Below are 16,302 nucleotides of genomic sequence, written 5' to 3'. Positions count from 1 at the left end.
AACAACTGTATAACTTTTCTCATCTTAAAAAAACCCCTCTCAGCAGTCCCTTTTACATTTCCTTTGCTGCCCTTTATCATAAAACTCCTGGTAAGAACTGTCTACTTTCATTTTGCTCCAAGTTTTCTCCTTGCTTAATCCATTTCAGTCAGGTTTTTCCCTCCACCCTTCCAGAAAAACAGCTCTTGTCAAGGTCACCGATGACCTCCATGTTGCTAAATCCAGTTGCCCGTTCTCAGTGCTCATCTTACTTGGCCTTTCAGCAGCATTTGACGCGGTAGATAATTCCCTTTTCCTAGATAAACTTTCTTCACTTGGCTTTCAGTACGTCGGTCTCTTCTTTGCTGCTGCTTCTCAGTCAGCTTTTGCTGATTCCTTCTCTCGAGTTGGCTTCTAAATATTTGAGAGCCCAGAACTCTGTTCTCAGACTTCTCTTCTCTGGCTGTACTCACCACCTACAGTGGAAATCTCATCTAGTCTTATGGCTTTAAGTCCCATCTATCTGCTGATGACTCTTCTTTTTTTCCCCCTAGCCTGGTTCCTTCCCCTCAACTGTACGCATTTTTATATCCAACTGCCCATTCAACCTCTCCACCTGAGTGAATAATATATGTTTCAAATACAGCAATGTAAACGCTGTTCTTATTTCTACCCCAAAACTACTCCTCTTTTGACCTTCCCTGACTCAGGAAATGGCAACTCTGTCTTTCCAGTTTCTCAAGCCAAGAACCTTATGTTTATTCCTACAAGTCCTGTCAAGTCTGCTTTCAAAACATACCCAGAACTTGATAACTTCTTAACACCTCCACAGCACAGGTCTAAGTGACCTTTCCTCTATATTATTGCCGCGAGTCCTAACTGGTCTCCCTGCTTCCGTCATTTCCTTTTTCTAATTTATTTTCCACACTGTAACTAGAGTGAGCTTTTCGCAGTATGTCAGATCATATCACTACTCTGCTCAGTGGATATTTACTGCCTTGTCCATGATCATTCTCAGTCATATGGCTGCCAACCCTTCTTCAGAAATCCATGCATAGGGGTCATCCCGAGGCTTCATCATCACCTGGAATGGTTTCACTTGAGAGTCTTCAAAGTATTTCTGCCATGGTCCACAGCTCCACGAGGCCTTTATCTAAAGCACAGTTGATCTTTGACTATACTGAGATCTCCCATTCCTTCACCCATCCTTTTTTGCCTCCGTCCCCTAGATCTGATAGAAATTAAAAGGAATTTAATATTAAAAAAGTATCTTGTTCAACTGCTGTTCGTTTTGACATGTGGTTTAATTATTGAATAATCGCCCCCCACCCCCACCTTGATTTGTGAGGCCTCGTGTATGTACAACCACCTGACATGAATTTTTATATGATAGAATCTGTTTCATTGATCTGTCAGGTTTTGGTGTCAGCACACTCTTTAAATGTTATTGAAGCTTTATATTAATAGCACGTTTTAATATTTAGTAAGGTTAGTAGCCTCTCATTGGCTTTATTTTTCAAAATTGTTGGTAATGGTCTGGTTCTTTATAGTTCCACATGATTTTGAAAACAACTTGGTCAAGTTATGAAAAGCAAAATGTCCACTGGGCTTTTTTTTCTGGAATGGTTTTAAACTGGGCTGACTAGTTTGTATAAGTTAATATTTCATAACACTTTTTGTTAGCTAAAATTTTTACTTTGTAATAGATTAAATTCTTTTTCCCTATGAATGCCAAAGATGTATCTTCTGTTACTTAAAAAGATATGCAAAAATGTAAATGATTTGTTAAATTTGTTTTGTTTCAGATCTGTTTCCTTCTCTTTGCCGTTCTCTACATTGTCTCCTACTTCATCATCACAAGATACAAGAGAAAATCAGGTTAGTAGACACATTGTTATTAAAGCTTTGATTCTAATGCCAAGTGGTCTAGGCATGGTCCGTGGCTATATGGTGCCCATCTGCATAGTTAGTATATTCAGTATGCCTGTGATGGAAGCAAGCAGTTGCCTGGTACTAAGAGCCCTAAAAATAACCTCCAGGGAATCTGGCTACTCGCAGGGTCATCTTCTTAGACCCGAGCCCTTTTTTATCACCATTCTTATGTTCAACTAAGAATAGTCCAGGGCTCTTTACTTTCTGGGAAATTCCAGAGTTTATGAGGATATTTGGTTCCCTGTGACTGGCTCTGAATTTGAACATACCCCTCATCACCCCCACCCAGTTCTTTCTCCGACTAGCAGAATATCTTTTCTTTTTCTGAAGCGGTATAGAATTTAGAGTCTCCGTAATACCATTTAGCATTCAATTATATACTATATTACCCTTTTATTATTTCATATGTATCCTTATCTCACCAGAGGGACCACTGTATCTTTTCTTTTTTTTAATGAATGTTGTGCTGATTAATTCACAGATTTTTATGCCAGAGTTTTATAAGTAACTAACCAGTTACTTTACTGACTTCTGTTAAATCTTAGCTATTTCCTAGAAATCACAAGATTTCCACCTGTGATGCTGGGCTAATAGTAGGTGCCATGTGAATAGTTAAGGATTCCATATATTAAAGCTTCCTTATGTTATTTTAAACTTGTCAGAATTTTGAAAGAAATCAGGAAATAGTGCTTGCTCTAGTGCACTACTTGGCTCTGTGACTGCGCTGAAAAACTCCTTGGATTCTATAATCTCTCAGAAGTTTGAAGACCTGGGATCCAAGACAGTATCTTAGCTGTTTTAAAAGATGCTTTGGCACCAGGTTTCATAGATTATGGCCACAGAAGGAGGGAGAGATAGAGAATGAATGAATAATGCATTGTTTTAGGGGAAATCAGGGGATGATGAGCAGGAAAATAGGGTATTTATTAGATGCTTTTTAGAGTAATCATGGGAGAGGGTAATGAGGACCCTGGACCTGGTTGGTAGAGGGTCGGCAATAGAATTGAAATGGATATGAAGCTATTAAAACAATCTTCAAGATATGGTGGTTGATTGGATGTGGGTACAACAGTATAAAAGTTAATTGTGACTATGTTATTTTGTGGTCTCTTTGGTCTTAAAACTATTTTGGGCAGTCAGTAATTAAGAATGGAGATTGGTCTAAGAGAATGGCCCAAATATGCCATTGTCACTGAAACAGGTGGGCGCTCAGAATTCCACAGACCTACGCAGAGAGCCTTTGAGGACAACCCCAGTTAGGCACTGAGGAGAAGGAGGGGCTGGGGTGTTGTGTAATATTTTTGTAATTGGATCATAGTTTCCTTAGCTGGTAAGATTACGTGGGAGGACAAAAAAGATGGCCAACAGCCATGAGAGAGGGAGAGGGTAGGGTGAGGAAGCACAGGAGCAAGGGCCATCTTGCTCCTACTTAGAAACGACACAGAACTTGATATATTTCTGTCTGTAACTTGAATGAAATGATGAAGTATCAAGGCAATGGTATCCAAGGTGGTTTAGGATGATCCAAGAAAGTCCTCATTATTACCATTACTAACAATAGACTCCAATTACAGAAAACTATATGAGTTCTAAAATTCTGAATTTTAATTTTATAGTAAAAATTTTTTTTGGCTATTATCAACCAGAAAATTTCATTCATTAGCAATTTCACTGACATTGTATAACAATAAACTTGATAGTGGTTCTGGGGTTCTACTGAGTTTTATTTCCTTGAGCACTAAATATTTTGGAAGATCTTAATTTACATATGGGAGTTTTGTTAATCAGGACTTTTTTTTTTTTTTTTTTGCCGTATGCGGGCCTCTCACTGTTGTGGCCTCTCCCGTCGCGGAGCACAGGCTCCGGACGCGCAGGCTCAGCGGCCATGGCTCACGGGCCCAGCCGCTCCGCGGCATGTGGGATCCTCCCGGACCGGGGCACGAACCCGCGTCCCCTGCATCAGCAGGCGGACCCTCAACCACTGCACCACCAGGGAAGCCCCAGGATTTTTTGATCAATCAAAACACTCTGTTCTTTAACATATTCTATCCTATCTGATTTAATGAGATTTAGATTGTGATCTGTGCTGAAATAAACACAGTGCTTTTTGAAAATAATTTCTATTCAATAATTGCTTCTTCAAGTTTATATTTTTGTTCATGCTTTTATTAAATTAATGAAACATTTTGTTGGAAGATAAAAGAATATTAATACCTTGAACATTTTTGCAGATGAGCAAGAAGATGAAGATGCCATAGTCAACAGGATTTCGTATGTATTTTAATGTTCGATTATCTTGTTTCTCATTCTAAAGTCATACGTGTTCGAAACTTAATTTTGCCTTTTGGGCAGAAATATGCAAAAAATTCACTTAAAGTATTACAGCACCTTTATCAAATGTTAGTCCTATCCTTGGAAAGCACATATAAGCAAATACATGGATAATTGAGGATTGATTATCTCCTGTTAAAATTTGCTTATTTAAGGAGCCAACAGATTTAATCTTCAGAGGATTTAACCAGGAAATGGGCTTAAGATTGGGAAAATTGCTGGGCCAAAGAAAGAAAGAAAGAAAGAAAGCTCTTGGCTGTTTGAATGGCCTTGGGACAGGGAGCAGACATCTCTTCTGGTTAATTGAACATTTACCTACTGTGAGCAGGGAGATGGGCCCAGACGGTCCTCTTAGGTTCCTTATAGCTCTGTTTCTGCTTGTGTATGCTGATGATAGAGCCCAGCTAAAGGGCAGACATGAATTCTTTCCCAGTCCTCCAGGTGTGAAGTACTTGTGAGATGTGCACCCCTCTCGGTTTAGTCTGCATTCCACTTTTGGTGGTAAATCTACTTAAATGCGTTTGTAGATCAATAATTTGTAAAAAGACAAGAACACATCCCATTGGATTTTACACTTGCATTGTGTTTTATGAAAATATGGCTGTTTCCTTGTGGTGGTGCCGGGGAGCGGCCTCACCTGCTTTACATGGCAGCTGGCATGGCCTGTCTGAGGGGTTTGGGTTTCTCCCAGCAGGTGGTTTTTGCATCACGGTGATGTGCACAGATGTCCCCTTCCTGAAGGCAGATGTGTGTGCCCTTATAAATTCAGGAAGGGGAAGTGTGGAGGAGAAGGTTACCTGGGAGGGCGGCTCTGACCTAGCCTGTCCCCCTAGCTGCCCCACCCACTGGTCTGTTTGTCTCCCACTGCCTTTCTTCCCTTCTGTGGTGGAGTGAGTGAGAACCGAGGAGTCAGGCAGAGCTGGGTTCACATTCTGAACTCAAGATTAACTTGAGTTCAGAAGAGATTGAGAAAGATTCCTTTCCTCCATATGTGAGCTCGAGCTACCATCTGCTTTGTAGCATGTTGTGTGGATTAAATAACATACACACAAAAAAAGTCGGGGGGGTGCTCGGTGCGCGACAGGTGTGAGCTCAGGGTTGTTGTACTTCTCCCCCAACCCTCTTTCCTTGCCCACCCTCCTCCCACTGAAGAGGAAGGAGCAGAATGAGATGCTGTGCTTAAAGGAGGAGAAACAGTGGTCCAGGGTTCTGAGAGTTCAGCCAAGTCCCCAGGGGTAGGTGATGGCCAGCACCATCTGGCCACCTGAGGGAGGGAGGGTTCCCCGCGGCCTACTGCAGCCCCGCGTCAGGCTGAGGAGTCTTTCCCTGGCCTCTCTCACCTCCCTTTAAACCCACCTTCGCTTTCTCTTTTGCTCCTTAAAGGCCTTCGTTCTGTCCTCTGTTTGTATCCACTCATGCCCCCAAATTCCCTCTCTCTGTTCTTTTCAACCCTAGATTACATTTTCTCTCAGCTGGTTGTTTGATTTGATTTGGATCAAAGCGCCTAACTGGTGAAACTGCTTTTAAGGATGGCTTGTCCAGGCAGGAGGGAGGCTTGGTGCGGAGGTCAGAGCACGAGGGGGTGACCTGGTGTTGACTCCCAGGATTTGAGAGGAGAGAGGAATCCAGGCACGATGTTGTCCCAAGGGGGTGAAGAGGGGCACCCACTGCGTTGGGGAGCGCTCTGTCATGGGGACTCAGAGCCCATGTAGGGTGGGAAGGGTGTCCCTGGTGGATGGCCTGGCCTGGCTGTCAGTGCTCAGGTGGGGAGGGTGTTCACAGGGCAGGGCAGTCCAAAATGGGGCTCACCTGAGCACATGGTGCCTCTAGGGTGAGGGGGTCAGTGAGGCAGGAGGCTGTTAAAGACAGTGGGGACCACTTACAGTTAGTGAGAGCGGGAAAGCAACAGGGAACACTAAGTTGTTGTGGTGCAGTTGGAGGCATCTGTATGGACCCCCGTTTTTCAGTATAGTTACTGAACCCAATCTAGATGTGAAGTGTGGATGCATGTATGTGTTTTTATGTACATGTATACCTAGTGCATACTTACGCCCCCTAGAGCTGCCTGTCCATGCTCACCTGGGAGCATGACACCCCAAGAGCAAGGAGTATATTTAGCACCTAGATTTTTGTTTCCACTAAAAGGAATCAGTGCTCCTTGGGGGGAAGGCTGATTGCAGGGCTGGGGTAGGGAAAGTTCCAGGCTCCTTTCATCCATCTTGTAGTGCCACAGTGCAGGGAAGTGCTCAAGAGTGATGGCAGCGCATCAGGAAGACAGGGAATCCTTCAGGGGCTTTCACACTTACTCAGGGACAATCTGAGCGTCACAATCAGGATTGTCATGGATCTAACACAGAACAGAGCAGAGCAATCTTGAGTCCATACAGATAGAAACCAACAGGTGAATAACTTATTTGACAAGGAACAGGATATTTTCCTAGTTCCAAACTTAACTCCCCACAAAGGGAAGAGGAACTTTAGAGTGGAGAGCCTTGGCAGACGGCACCTTGGCCAGTGAGCAGAGACTGCGACCAGTAATGGGGCAGACAGACATCCTAGGCCACCTGGTAGCCTGTAGAGAGGAGCGTGAAGCATGGCGTCTGTGACTTTCCTGCCTTGTGGACATGTCAGACTCCACAGAGCCAAAGCTGGCTCCCTCATCTCCCTCGCCAGGCCGCTCAGCTGCAGCCGTCCCCGTCACAGCTGATGTCACAGCTGATGGCCGCTCCACCACTGCCACTCTCACGAGGTGGTCTTGGTCATCCCTGAGCCCTCTCTCATCCCGCACTGGGCAGCCCTGTTGGCTCTCTCAGAATCTGCTCCCTTTCAGAAGGGGAGATTTCTGAGGTTGCCTTCAGTTCCGAGGCGCACTGTTTCATAGTTGTGTAAGCAGTGACGGCTGCCATTTTCTGACTTGACCCAGGATCTTACCTTGAGGACCCCTTGCCAGCATTTAACTCTGTCCCATCAGCCTTTTATGGATAGTTCTCCTCACAGCTACTCAAGGGCAACAGGGAGCCTGGTATTACCTTTTTTTGTATGTCTAGGGCCAATCACAGTACCTAAAGTGCAGTAGATTCTAGAGGGTTTTTTAAAAAAAATTAATTTATTTTTGGCTGTGTTGGGTCTTTGTTGCTGCACGCGGGCTTTCTCTAGTTGCGGAGAGCGGGGGCTACTCTTCATTGCGGTGCATGGGCTTCTCATTGCAGTGGCTTCTCTTGTTACGGAGCATGGGCTCTAGGCGCGTGGGCTTCGGTAGTTGCAGCGCACGGGCTCAGTAGTTGTGGCTCGCAGGCTCTAGAGCACAGGCTCAGTAGCTGTGGCGCACAGGCTTAGTTGATCCGTGGCGTGTGGGATCTTCCTGGACCAGGGCTCGAACCTGTGTCCCCCGCATTGGCAGGCGGATTCTTAACCACTTGCACTACGAGGGAAGTCCCTAGAAGGTTTTTGACGTAAGATCCAGTATTATATTTACAGTGACCATATATATTTAGGATTTTCTGGGTCACTTTTGATTTCAAAACTTCATCTGTTTGCCCTCATAAGCTTACTCCTTGGTCAGATTACATCTGCCAGCTTTAGACCTGGAAGCCATGGTTAGCCTTCACTGCTGCGTGCGAGTCAGTGTCATGAGCACCAAGAGAGGAGGGACTGACTTTACGGAGAGGAGTGAGAAGGGAGCCGCTGAGGAGTGCTTCACGGGGCAGATGACGCAGAGGGGACCCGAGGGAGAGGGCCGACTGTGCCCAGGACACGGAGCCAGAAAACCCATTCATGCTGGGGGTACAAGGAGGTTAGATAAGCCTGCCTGTATGTGGGAATCTGTTGTGGCCAGAGGAGCCTGGAAGGGCAAATTGGGAGAGCTGTGCGGGACCTGGCATGGGGAGATCGTGGATGTGGTCTTAATTTTCCTGTTTGAAGAAGGAAGGAATGGTAGCGACAGACTTACGAGGACAGAAACGAAGGTTGCTTGAGGCACTGGTGGGTAAGTGCTGGAGATGGCAGTGGGCCTGGGGCGAGGGTGTGTCTCTGTTTTTCCCAGGAAACGTGTTGTCCCGTTCAGCAAAACCCGTTTGTAAGGCTTTTTCTGTGTCTGAACTGAATTGTATTTTTGGTGTGTATCATATGGTCTACATTAAAAAATTTACTAGTGATTTACTGACCACGGGAGGTTTCATGGTTATTTTCAGCTTTTAAGTAGGAAAACGCTTCTGTTGGTTGCCACAAGATGGCATTGGCCTCAAAGTTACTCTATTAGATGTGTATTTTGAGCGTTTAGTATCATTTTTCCTTATATCTTCTTACATGTATTTTCACGTTCTTTCTACATTAAATTTAATGGAATGAATATTAAATTAAGGTTTCATCTCTAATGTCAGTGAGGTTTCCTTTTCCTTTGCCATTTTAGTCTTTTAAAATAATCTTTAAAAAATTAGGTATAAAACTTTAGACATTTCAGACGTGTAACTGAGAAAGAGAAAGCACCCTGTAGTCCCACTCTCCTAGGAATTGTTATATATTATGCTAGATTTTTTTTTTTTTTTTGCGGTATGCGGGCCTCTCACTGTTGTGGCCTCTCCCGTTGCGGAGCACAGGCTCTGGACGTGCAGGCCCAGCGGCCATGGCGCACGGGCCCAGCCGCTCCACGGCATGTGGGATCTTCCCAGACTGGCGCACGAACCCGTGTCCCCTGCATCGGCAGGTGGACTCTCAACGACTGCGCCACCAGGGAAGCCCTATGCTAGATTTTTAAATGTACCTCTATTTTCCTGTGTGTAATTATGCACTTTGTGGGGGGGGGGGGCGGGGGGAGAGCATGTTTTATATTTATTGTCCATGCTTTTCTTCGTGTTTTTATTTTTAATTTATTTTAGACATCTTTCCATATTAGTACATATTAGAGATATCTCATTTCAAAAAATGACAAAATTGTGTTTTAAATATTGTTTAATGTATAATTCTAATAGTTGCCTACAGTTTACTATATAGTTTATTTAACCTTTACCCATTTTAAGAGATGGTAGACCAATAGGTTTGTAAGTTTCTTCTTCCTGAAATAACCATTTTCACGTAAGTCTTTTTTCATACTGTGTTCACAAGCATTTTTTCAACTGAGCCGGTTTTTGTGTTGCTGTTAGCATATATTGCCATAGTTGTTAATTAAATGCAATTGTGAAATAAATACTTAAATTTAAAATAGGAATGAGACTACAATTTATTCTTCGTAAAATGTGCAAAGTATTCTGTCTCTAGTTTATGTCTGCTTTAGGCCGACTCTTTAGACTTAATGGTTTTTTCACAGAGTAAGTTTTAGAGTTGGTCTAGTTTAACTTCCAGGACCATACGTATATCACTTGTCTTCCAACTACATATACTCAATGAAATGCATATGTAATTCTTTTTGGATTTAAAAAATTTAAGAGTTTTGATTCTATTCTTTTTGAATTACTCCCGTATTCTTTGCGTTTTCCAACCACTGGTGACAATGATGCTCTTCTCTTCCAGGTTGTTTCTGAGCACGTTCACTCTAGCAGTTTCAGCTGGGGCCGTTTTGCTTTTACCCTTCTCAATAATCAGCAATGAAATCCTGCTTTCTTTTCCTCAAAACTACTATATTCAGTGGCTAAATGGCTCCCTGATTCATGGTTAGTATATATTGCTTAATATAATCACAATTAATGTTTTAATTTTCTACTGTACTATATTTAAATTTTTTCCTTTTCTTAGTTTCTTTAATAATTGGCATCTTCCTTCAGTAAACCATTTGAGTCTTTAATAAAATCAGAAAACCAGATTTTACTTACTATTCCTATTCGTAGTTAGTTGTGAAATGCTTTTCTATAAGAAGCAGTTTCTATACTGACTGTGATTTTGATAAATACGGTTTCATTTAAATATTTAGCAAGAGAATTTTGGTTTATCTGGATATGTCAGAAGAACTCAACCTCCATTTAGGATCTAAAAAAAAACCCACCATAGTTTCTATTTTATTTATTTGCTGTTAGTCATTTCATTTATTTATTTCTTTAGTCATTTCAAAATGCATGATAGAAGGGGGAAAACTCTTTTGTCATGGACAAACTTTAAAATTAATGTGGTTTAAAAAAGTAATGACTTATTTTGGCAACATGGTATATTGCCTTGAAGCAAAATAGACCTGAATTCCAATCTTGGCTCTGTCATTTTCTGGACATTTTTAGTGAGGTAGGACATTTTAATTTTAATTTATAAAATAAATTAAAAAATCGAGTACACATATCTTTTTTATATGTTTCATTGTCTTTTGCCCACTTTTTTCATATTGAATTATGTTATCTCTTTATATGTGAAATACATCAGCTATTTATCAGATTTTTGTAAATATGTTTTTCTAGTTGTTAGTTTACTTTTTAATTTTGTTTTTTTTTTGGTTACAGAATTTTTGCATTTTTATGTTGTCCAGTCTTTTTCTTCCTTTGATTTCTCTCTTTTTGTGTTTAGGAGATCCTTTCCCTTCCTGAGATGTGACAAATACTCCTTTTTTTTTCTTGTTCTTTTAAAAATGGTTTTGTTTACACTTAACTGTTTAATCCATCTGGAGTTTATACAGATAACTACCTTTTTTCTTACCCATTTGTGTGTGTTTAAAGAAATACATGTTTGCTGTAGAAAATTTGGAAAACAAAATTTACAGTGAAGAAAATTACTATTACTCACAGTCCTACAACCCAGAGAACTACTGTGGATACTGTGACGTAAACCCTTCAATGTTGTGTGAGTGCACATGTGAACACATAATCAAATAAATAGTGAAATGGAACCCTACTGTACTCACTGTCGATTTGTCTTTGCAGCCATCATCATATAGTGGGGAGGTTTCCATGCCTGAAGTACTTTTCTGTGCTATTTACAATATTGCCTAGAGCCATTATAATCATGAATTGTTCCCAGTCTTTTAGTTTAAAAAGCTATATTGTACATCTTTACAAATAAATGTTTGTCTTTAGGACAAATTTCTGCAGTTTACTTTCCCAGTAAGCATACTTTAAAGGTTTTTGAAAAGATATTTCTCAATTATTCCTCAGAAAAACTGTCTGATTTTTGCTAGCAGTTCCACTTTCATGTAGTGTGTGAGCGTCTCTATTCCCAAAATGTATCTTCACCAATTTTGGGCGTTAGTTAAAAAAAACCTACCAATTCAATAGATGAGAAATTTCCGTTTTTAAATTTACATTTCTTTAATTACTAGTGAGGGTGGACATTTACAAAGCACATTTATAGGTCATTTGTATTTATTTTTTAGTAAATTGCCTCCCTGTATTTCTTTGCCCATTTTTGCAGTGTTTTTAAGTATTAGCTATCTATCAGGTTAATTGCAAACATTTCCTTCCCAATTGTCCTTTAATACTGCTTATCCTGTTTCTTGACAAGAAGAATTTTAACATATTAGTCTATCACATACTTTACACTGGGCTTGTGGTTTCTTTCAGGCTTCAGAGTCATTGATGCTCTGAAGACCCAATGAATTCAGTAAAACTTAGGACTAATTATTAAGTGAATAAAGAGAAATTACTGCATTTTTGTTGTTTAGCAATTGAAAAACTCAAGCAAATTAAGGTTTTTACTGAAATTGACGCAGAAAGTAAGCCATCTGCTGAAAAGTCGCTATGAAAGGCAGGAAACAACCTGGAAAGTAATGGTGAGTTGAAAATATATTTATCAGGATTTTTCTGGTGAATTATTTTTAGGTGACAGTGCTGTGTGTTATTAACCTATACATAGATAATATATGATTTACAAATGTTTTTTGCATATGTTGTCTGAAACGTTTGTCGAAGACTATTCCCTCTGGCCCTAGCTTTCTGTAAGGCTCTGGGTTCTGTGGGCATACGTTTTTGAGGGTTGAGCTCCAGGTGTTTTCACTAGCAGTGCAGGCGGTCTCAGGCCAGGCTAACTAGTATTATGAGTGACCTGGCCTTTGTTTCCAGTTTTACTAAAAAGAAATTGTATGATATACTTAATGACCTTCAAATACTCTAAATCAGAGCCATTTCTTTTATTCTGTTTATGGACTGGAAGTGAGAGCTACCAGTATATGACATGCTATCTATTTAATGCTGGCGGCATTAACCTTGGAAGTAAATGTATTTGTTTGTGTTGGTTGTCTTTCTCATTATAATGTTAAGGGGTGTAAGCTCACGCATTGTACCTTGTTTATAAATCAGGGCTTGGAACAGTGCTTCCCACATAGTGGTAGCCCAGTAAACATCTGTTGAGTGAGTAGATAAACTATAAACAATAACTTTAACCTCCAGGGAACCACATCAGCTGAAAGTTGGGGAGCTAGAGGAAGAGCCCTCTTAGTTATATCATTGCTTCTAGATGTATTCTCAGAAATCGGTCTTGGGAAGCCTAAGCCGTCAGCTCTGGACATTGTTCTTGAGGGTTTTATGACCCCTGACTTTGTTTCTGCTTCTAATTTTTTGGTAGATCTGTATCCTTTACTGCATGTAGTGAATTTCGTAAAGCTTCCTATTTATCTTTCTCTTCTGAATTCATAGTTTTTTTTTTTAACCTTGTGGATGGCATCCAAGGGTGTGTTTATTTCCTCAGGTTGTCTTGGGGTTGAAGACTTGTCAACCTCAGATATGCTTGCTTCTTTGCTTTTAAAAAATTATAACAATTAATGGGGCCAAACTGTCATAATGGAGACCCAGGAGAGCCCATGGGATATAGTTCTAGTATGAGTTTGAAGGCCTCAGTGGTGACAGTAGCCAGGTCAGCTTTGGAGAGTGTAAGTCTGTGTCGCTGAGCCTATGCATAACCTCCATCCCTGCCACCATGGCCACTTTTTTCATGAGCTCATTGGGTGATTACAGGGGTGGCTTGGAAAAGAGGTTGACTGGTATCTGTAGAACTAGGATAAGCTAACTCTATCCACTTTAATATTAAAATCCTCTGCTGAGGTCCCCCTTTAATGAGCAGTCACATGGGATACAAATATCTTCACCTTTTTCTTTTTTCCCATTTTGAGTGGTCTATCTGCATACCTCTTCTCCAAATTTTCTTGTTACCAATTTTCCAATCATGTTCCTTCCAAGTCCCCAGCCATCCAGCCAAGCCATTGGCAAATATGAATATATAATTGCATGTCTGGCCATTTTTCCAAGCAAAGTCCTGTCCACCGGGAGGATTCCCGTTCACCACTGTCCTTTGGAGATGTCCCAAGGAGGGCTGTAGTGCTGCAGCTGTCCACTTGGGGGCGGTGTCTGCATATTGTGCAGAACCGTCTGTGAGTCAGGCCCAGACTTCCCTTCCTCTGCCAGCTGATCCGGAGGAATCCCCACGAGGCCAGGGGAGATAAAGCAGAGCAGCAGGAGTGGGGACCGTGGGTATCTGGGCCACTTTTTTTTTTTTTTAATTTTTTTTAAGTCTTTATTGAATTTGTTACCATATTGCTTCTGTTTTATATTTTGTTTTTTTGTCCGTGAGGCATGTGGGATCTTAGCTCCCCGACCAGGGATCGAACCCACATCCCTTGCATTGGAAGGTGAAGTTTTAACCACTGGACCGCCAGGGAAGTCCCAGGGCCACTTCTTCATGTGACTTACTTGTGCCTGCGGGCCCGCTTGGGTGTGATCATGTATATACCACCTCCATCTGACTTTGGGATGTTGCTGTGCACGCCCACATTGTGGCTTGGTGGGCCGGATAAAGATAACACCATCTCATGATGGGCAGCTCAGGTCGCATGGTAGCTTGGTGGCCCATGGTCAAGCCTCTGCTAAGGCCCAACAGCAAACCAATAGCTGTTTCTCAGAAGGAAGGTAGTTAACTGCAGGGGATGACAGGGCTTTGCTCCGAAATCCTAAGAGCCTTTGCTGTGATTCACCTCTAGGGGCTGCCAAAGGCTCCGAACTGCATACTCTCTGCTGCCGATGCTCCCGGCACCATTGGATCTACTGGATCATAAGGCCAAGGGCGGAGCAGCTAGCATAGCTGCCTGGAGCTGCAGAGCTGCAAAGCCTTCTCTTGTTCTGGGCCCCACTCAAAACCAGCAGCTTTTTGGGTCACTCAGTAAATGGGCTAGAATAACACAACCAAGTGAGGAATATGTTGCCTCCCAAATTCGAAGAAGCCCACTGAGCATTGTGCCTCTGTTTTGGTTGTAGGAGAGGCCAGATGCAGCAGTCCTTAGAAGGAATATCTTGACATGGCCCACACCACTGGATCCCTAGAAAATTCACTGAAATAGAAGGCTCCTGAATTTTTGTTACATTTATTTCCCACCCTCTGATATGAAAATGTCTTACCGATTAGAGTGGTGGCTACTTCTCACTCACTCGGTCTCATTAGCATACTGTCATCAGTGTAGTGGAGCGACGTGCAATCTTCTGGAAGGGAATGGTGATCAAGATCCCTGCAAACTAAATTGTGACATAGGTCCAGAGGGGTGGTATATCCCTGAGTTAGGACAGTGAAGGTGTATTGCTTGCCTTGCCAGCTGGAAGCAAAATGCTTCTGGTGGGCCTTATGGACAGGGATGGAGAAAAAAAAGCATTTGTCACATCAGTAGCCGCATACCAGGTACCAGGAGATGTGTTCATTTACCCTAGCAACGAAACCAAGTCTGCTGCGGCAGCTACAATTAGAGTCACCACCTGGTTAAGCTTACGAGAATCCACTGTCATTCTTCAGGATCCGTCTTTCTTGGGGATGTGGGAATCACTACCCCTCATCTTTCAAGTCCTTGATGGCTGCACTAATCCCTGCATTACCTTCAGGAATGTGGAATTTCTTTGGGGTTACTATTTTCCTAGTTAGAGGCAGTTCTAGTGGCCTCTGTTTGGCCTTTCTTACTATAATAGCCCTTTCTCCACAGGTCAGGGAACCATTGTGGGGATTCTGCCTGCTTTTGAGCGTATCCATTCCAATTGTGCATTCCAGAGCTAGGGAAAGAACCCAGAACAGGTTCAGGGACCCACTGTGAGACGTGTGAGACCTGAGCTGAAACTCTCCTGACCACCTGACCTCCACAAGCCCCTGCTCTGACTGGGGTGATGTTTTGGGTCCCCTGGAGATAGTGTCAGTTCAGAGCCAGATATGTTTTGTGAATTTGTGCTAAAGTCTTTGAGGACTGGGAACATGTCTTAAATTCTCTTAATCTCCCATGAGGCACCTGTCCCAGTTCTTGTACACTGAAAATGTTCAATAACGATTCATTGATTGGATGAGTAATAGTTATTAATTGTATCATTAGGAATACTTTGGTAAAAGTAGACTTACTTTGAAAAGCAATTTAATGGCTTATTCTAAAAATTATCAATATGGAACGATTGTGCCGTTAATGTGTGACTCACATGAGGATTAGATGCTAAAATATGTGTCAATAATGCTTTGGTATGTGTAAATATATTCAGTTTGGCTTAAGTACAGTGTTTGGATCTTGGACATGTGTTTGAAATGTTATGTGTTAACTATATTACCTTGGAATGCCACTTCACTTCTCTGGGCTAGAATTAATAAATTACATTAATAAATAATAATATAGTTTATTATAGGATGATACAGAAGGGGCAGATATGGCAAATTAAAATGATGGCTAAAATTTGTATTGTTATTTTTATTATTATAATTTATTATTAGAATTAAAATAGAAAAAGCATAAAAAATTGACAGAAAAAAGAAAGTATTCACTTTCTGTATCTTGACTACTGTTAAAAACATATGGAACTCTTTAGTTCCATAAATTAAAAAATCATGATTCACCTGCTTAATGGGTTTTCCTTTTTGAGTGATGAGAATGTTTTGGAACTAGATAAAGGTAGTGGTTGCACAACGTTGCGAATGCACTAATGCCACTGAATTATTCATTTTAAAATGGCAATTTTATGTATGTGAGTTTAAAATTAATATAAAAAGGAAACCGATACGTCTTGGGGTATAATTAAGTTGTAGCCTTAAATAAAATAAGGAAATAATTCTTCAGTTTTTGAGGTATTTTCTCTGAGTGGGGCCCAGTTTTTGCTAAGCTGTCCATACTCACTTGTGACCAGACAGAGACACACACTTAGAACATGA

General features: G+C 41.5%; 1 protein-coding gene across 5 annotated transcripts in view; it reads left to right on the top strand.

Annotated features, from left to right (window-relative positions):
- Positions 1–16,302, top strand: part of LMBR1 (limb development membrane protein 1) — a 154,209-nt gene that overhangs the window by 22,927 nt on the left and 114,980 nt on the right. For 4 of the 5 annotated variants that reach the window (XM_060021194.1, XM_060021193.2, XM_060021192.1 and 1 more), the window contains exons 2-4: positions 1,785–1,857; positions 4,143–4,182; positions 9,748–9,887. In XM_060021194.1, coding sequence (XP_059877177.1) covers positions 1,785–1,857; positions 4,143–4,182; positions 9,748–9,887 — 253 coding nt within the window. Of the gene's footprint in view, positions 1–1,784; positions 1,858–4,142; positions 4,183–9,747; positions 9,888–11,837; positions 11,921–16,302 lie in introns of those variants that run through there. The other variant, XM_069541043.1, reaches the window with a different exon arrangement.

Source organism: Delphinus delphis, chromosome 9 (assembly GCF_949987515.2).
Source record: "Delphinus delphis chromosome 9, mDelDel1.2, whole genome shotgun sequence".
NCBI classification, from domain to species: domain Eukaryota; kingdom Metazoa; phylum Chordata; class Mammalia; order Artiodactyla; family Delphinidae; genus Delphinus; species Delphinus delphis.
The sequence above is the reverse complement of the archived record's forward strand: the minus strand, read 5'-3'. Positions and strand labels throughout refer to the sequence as shown.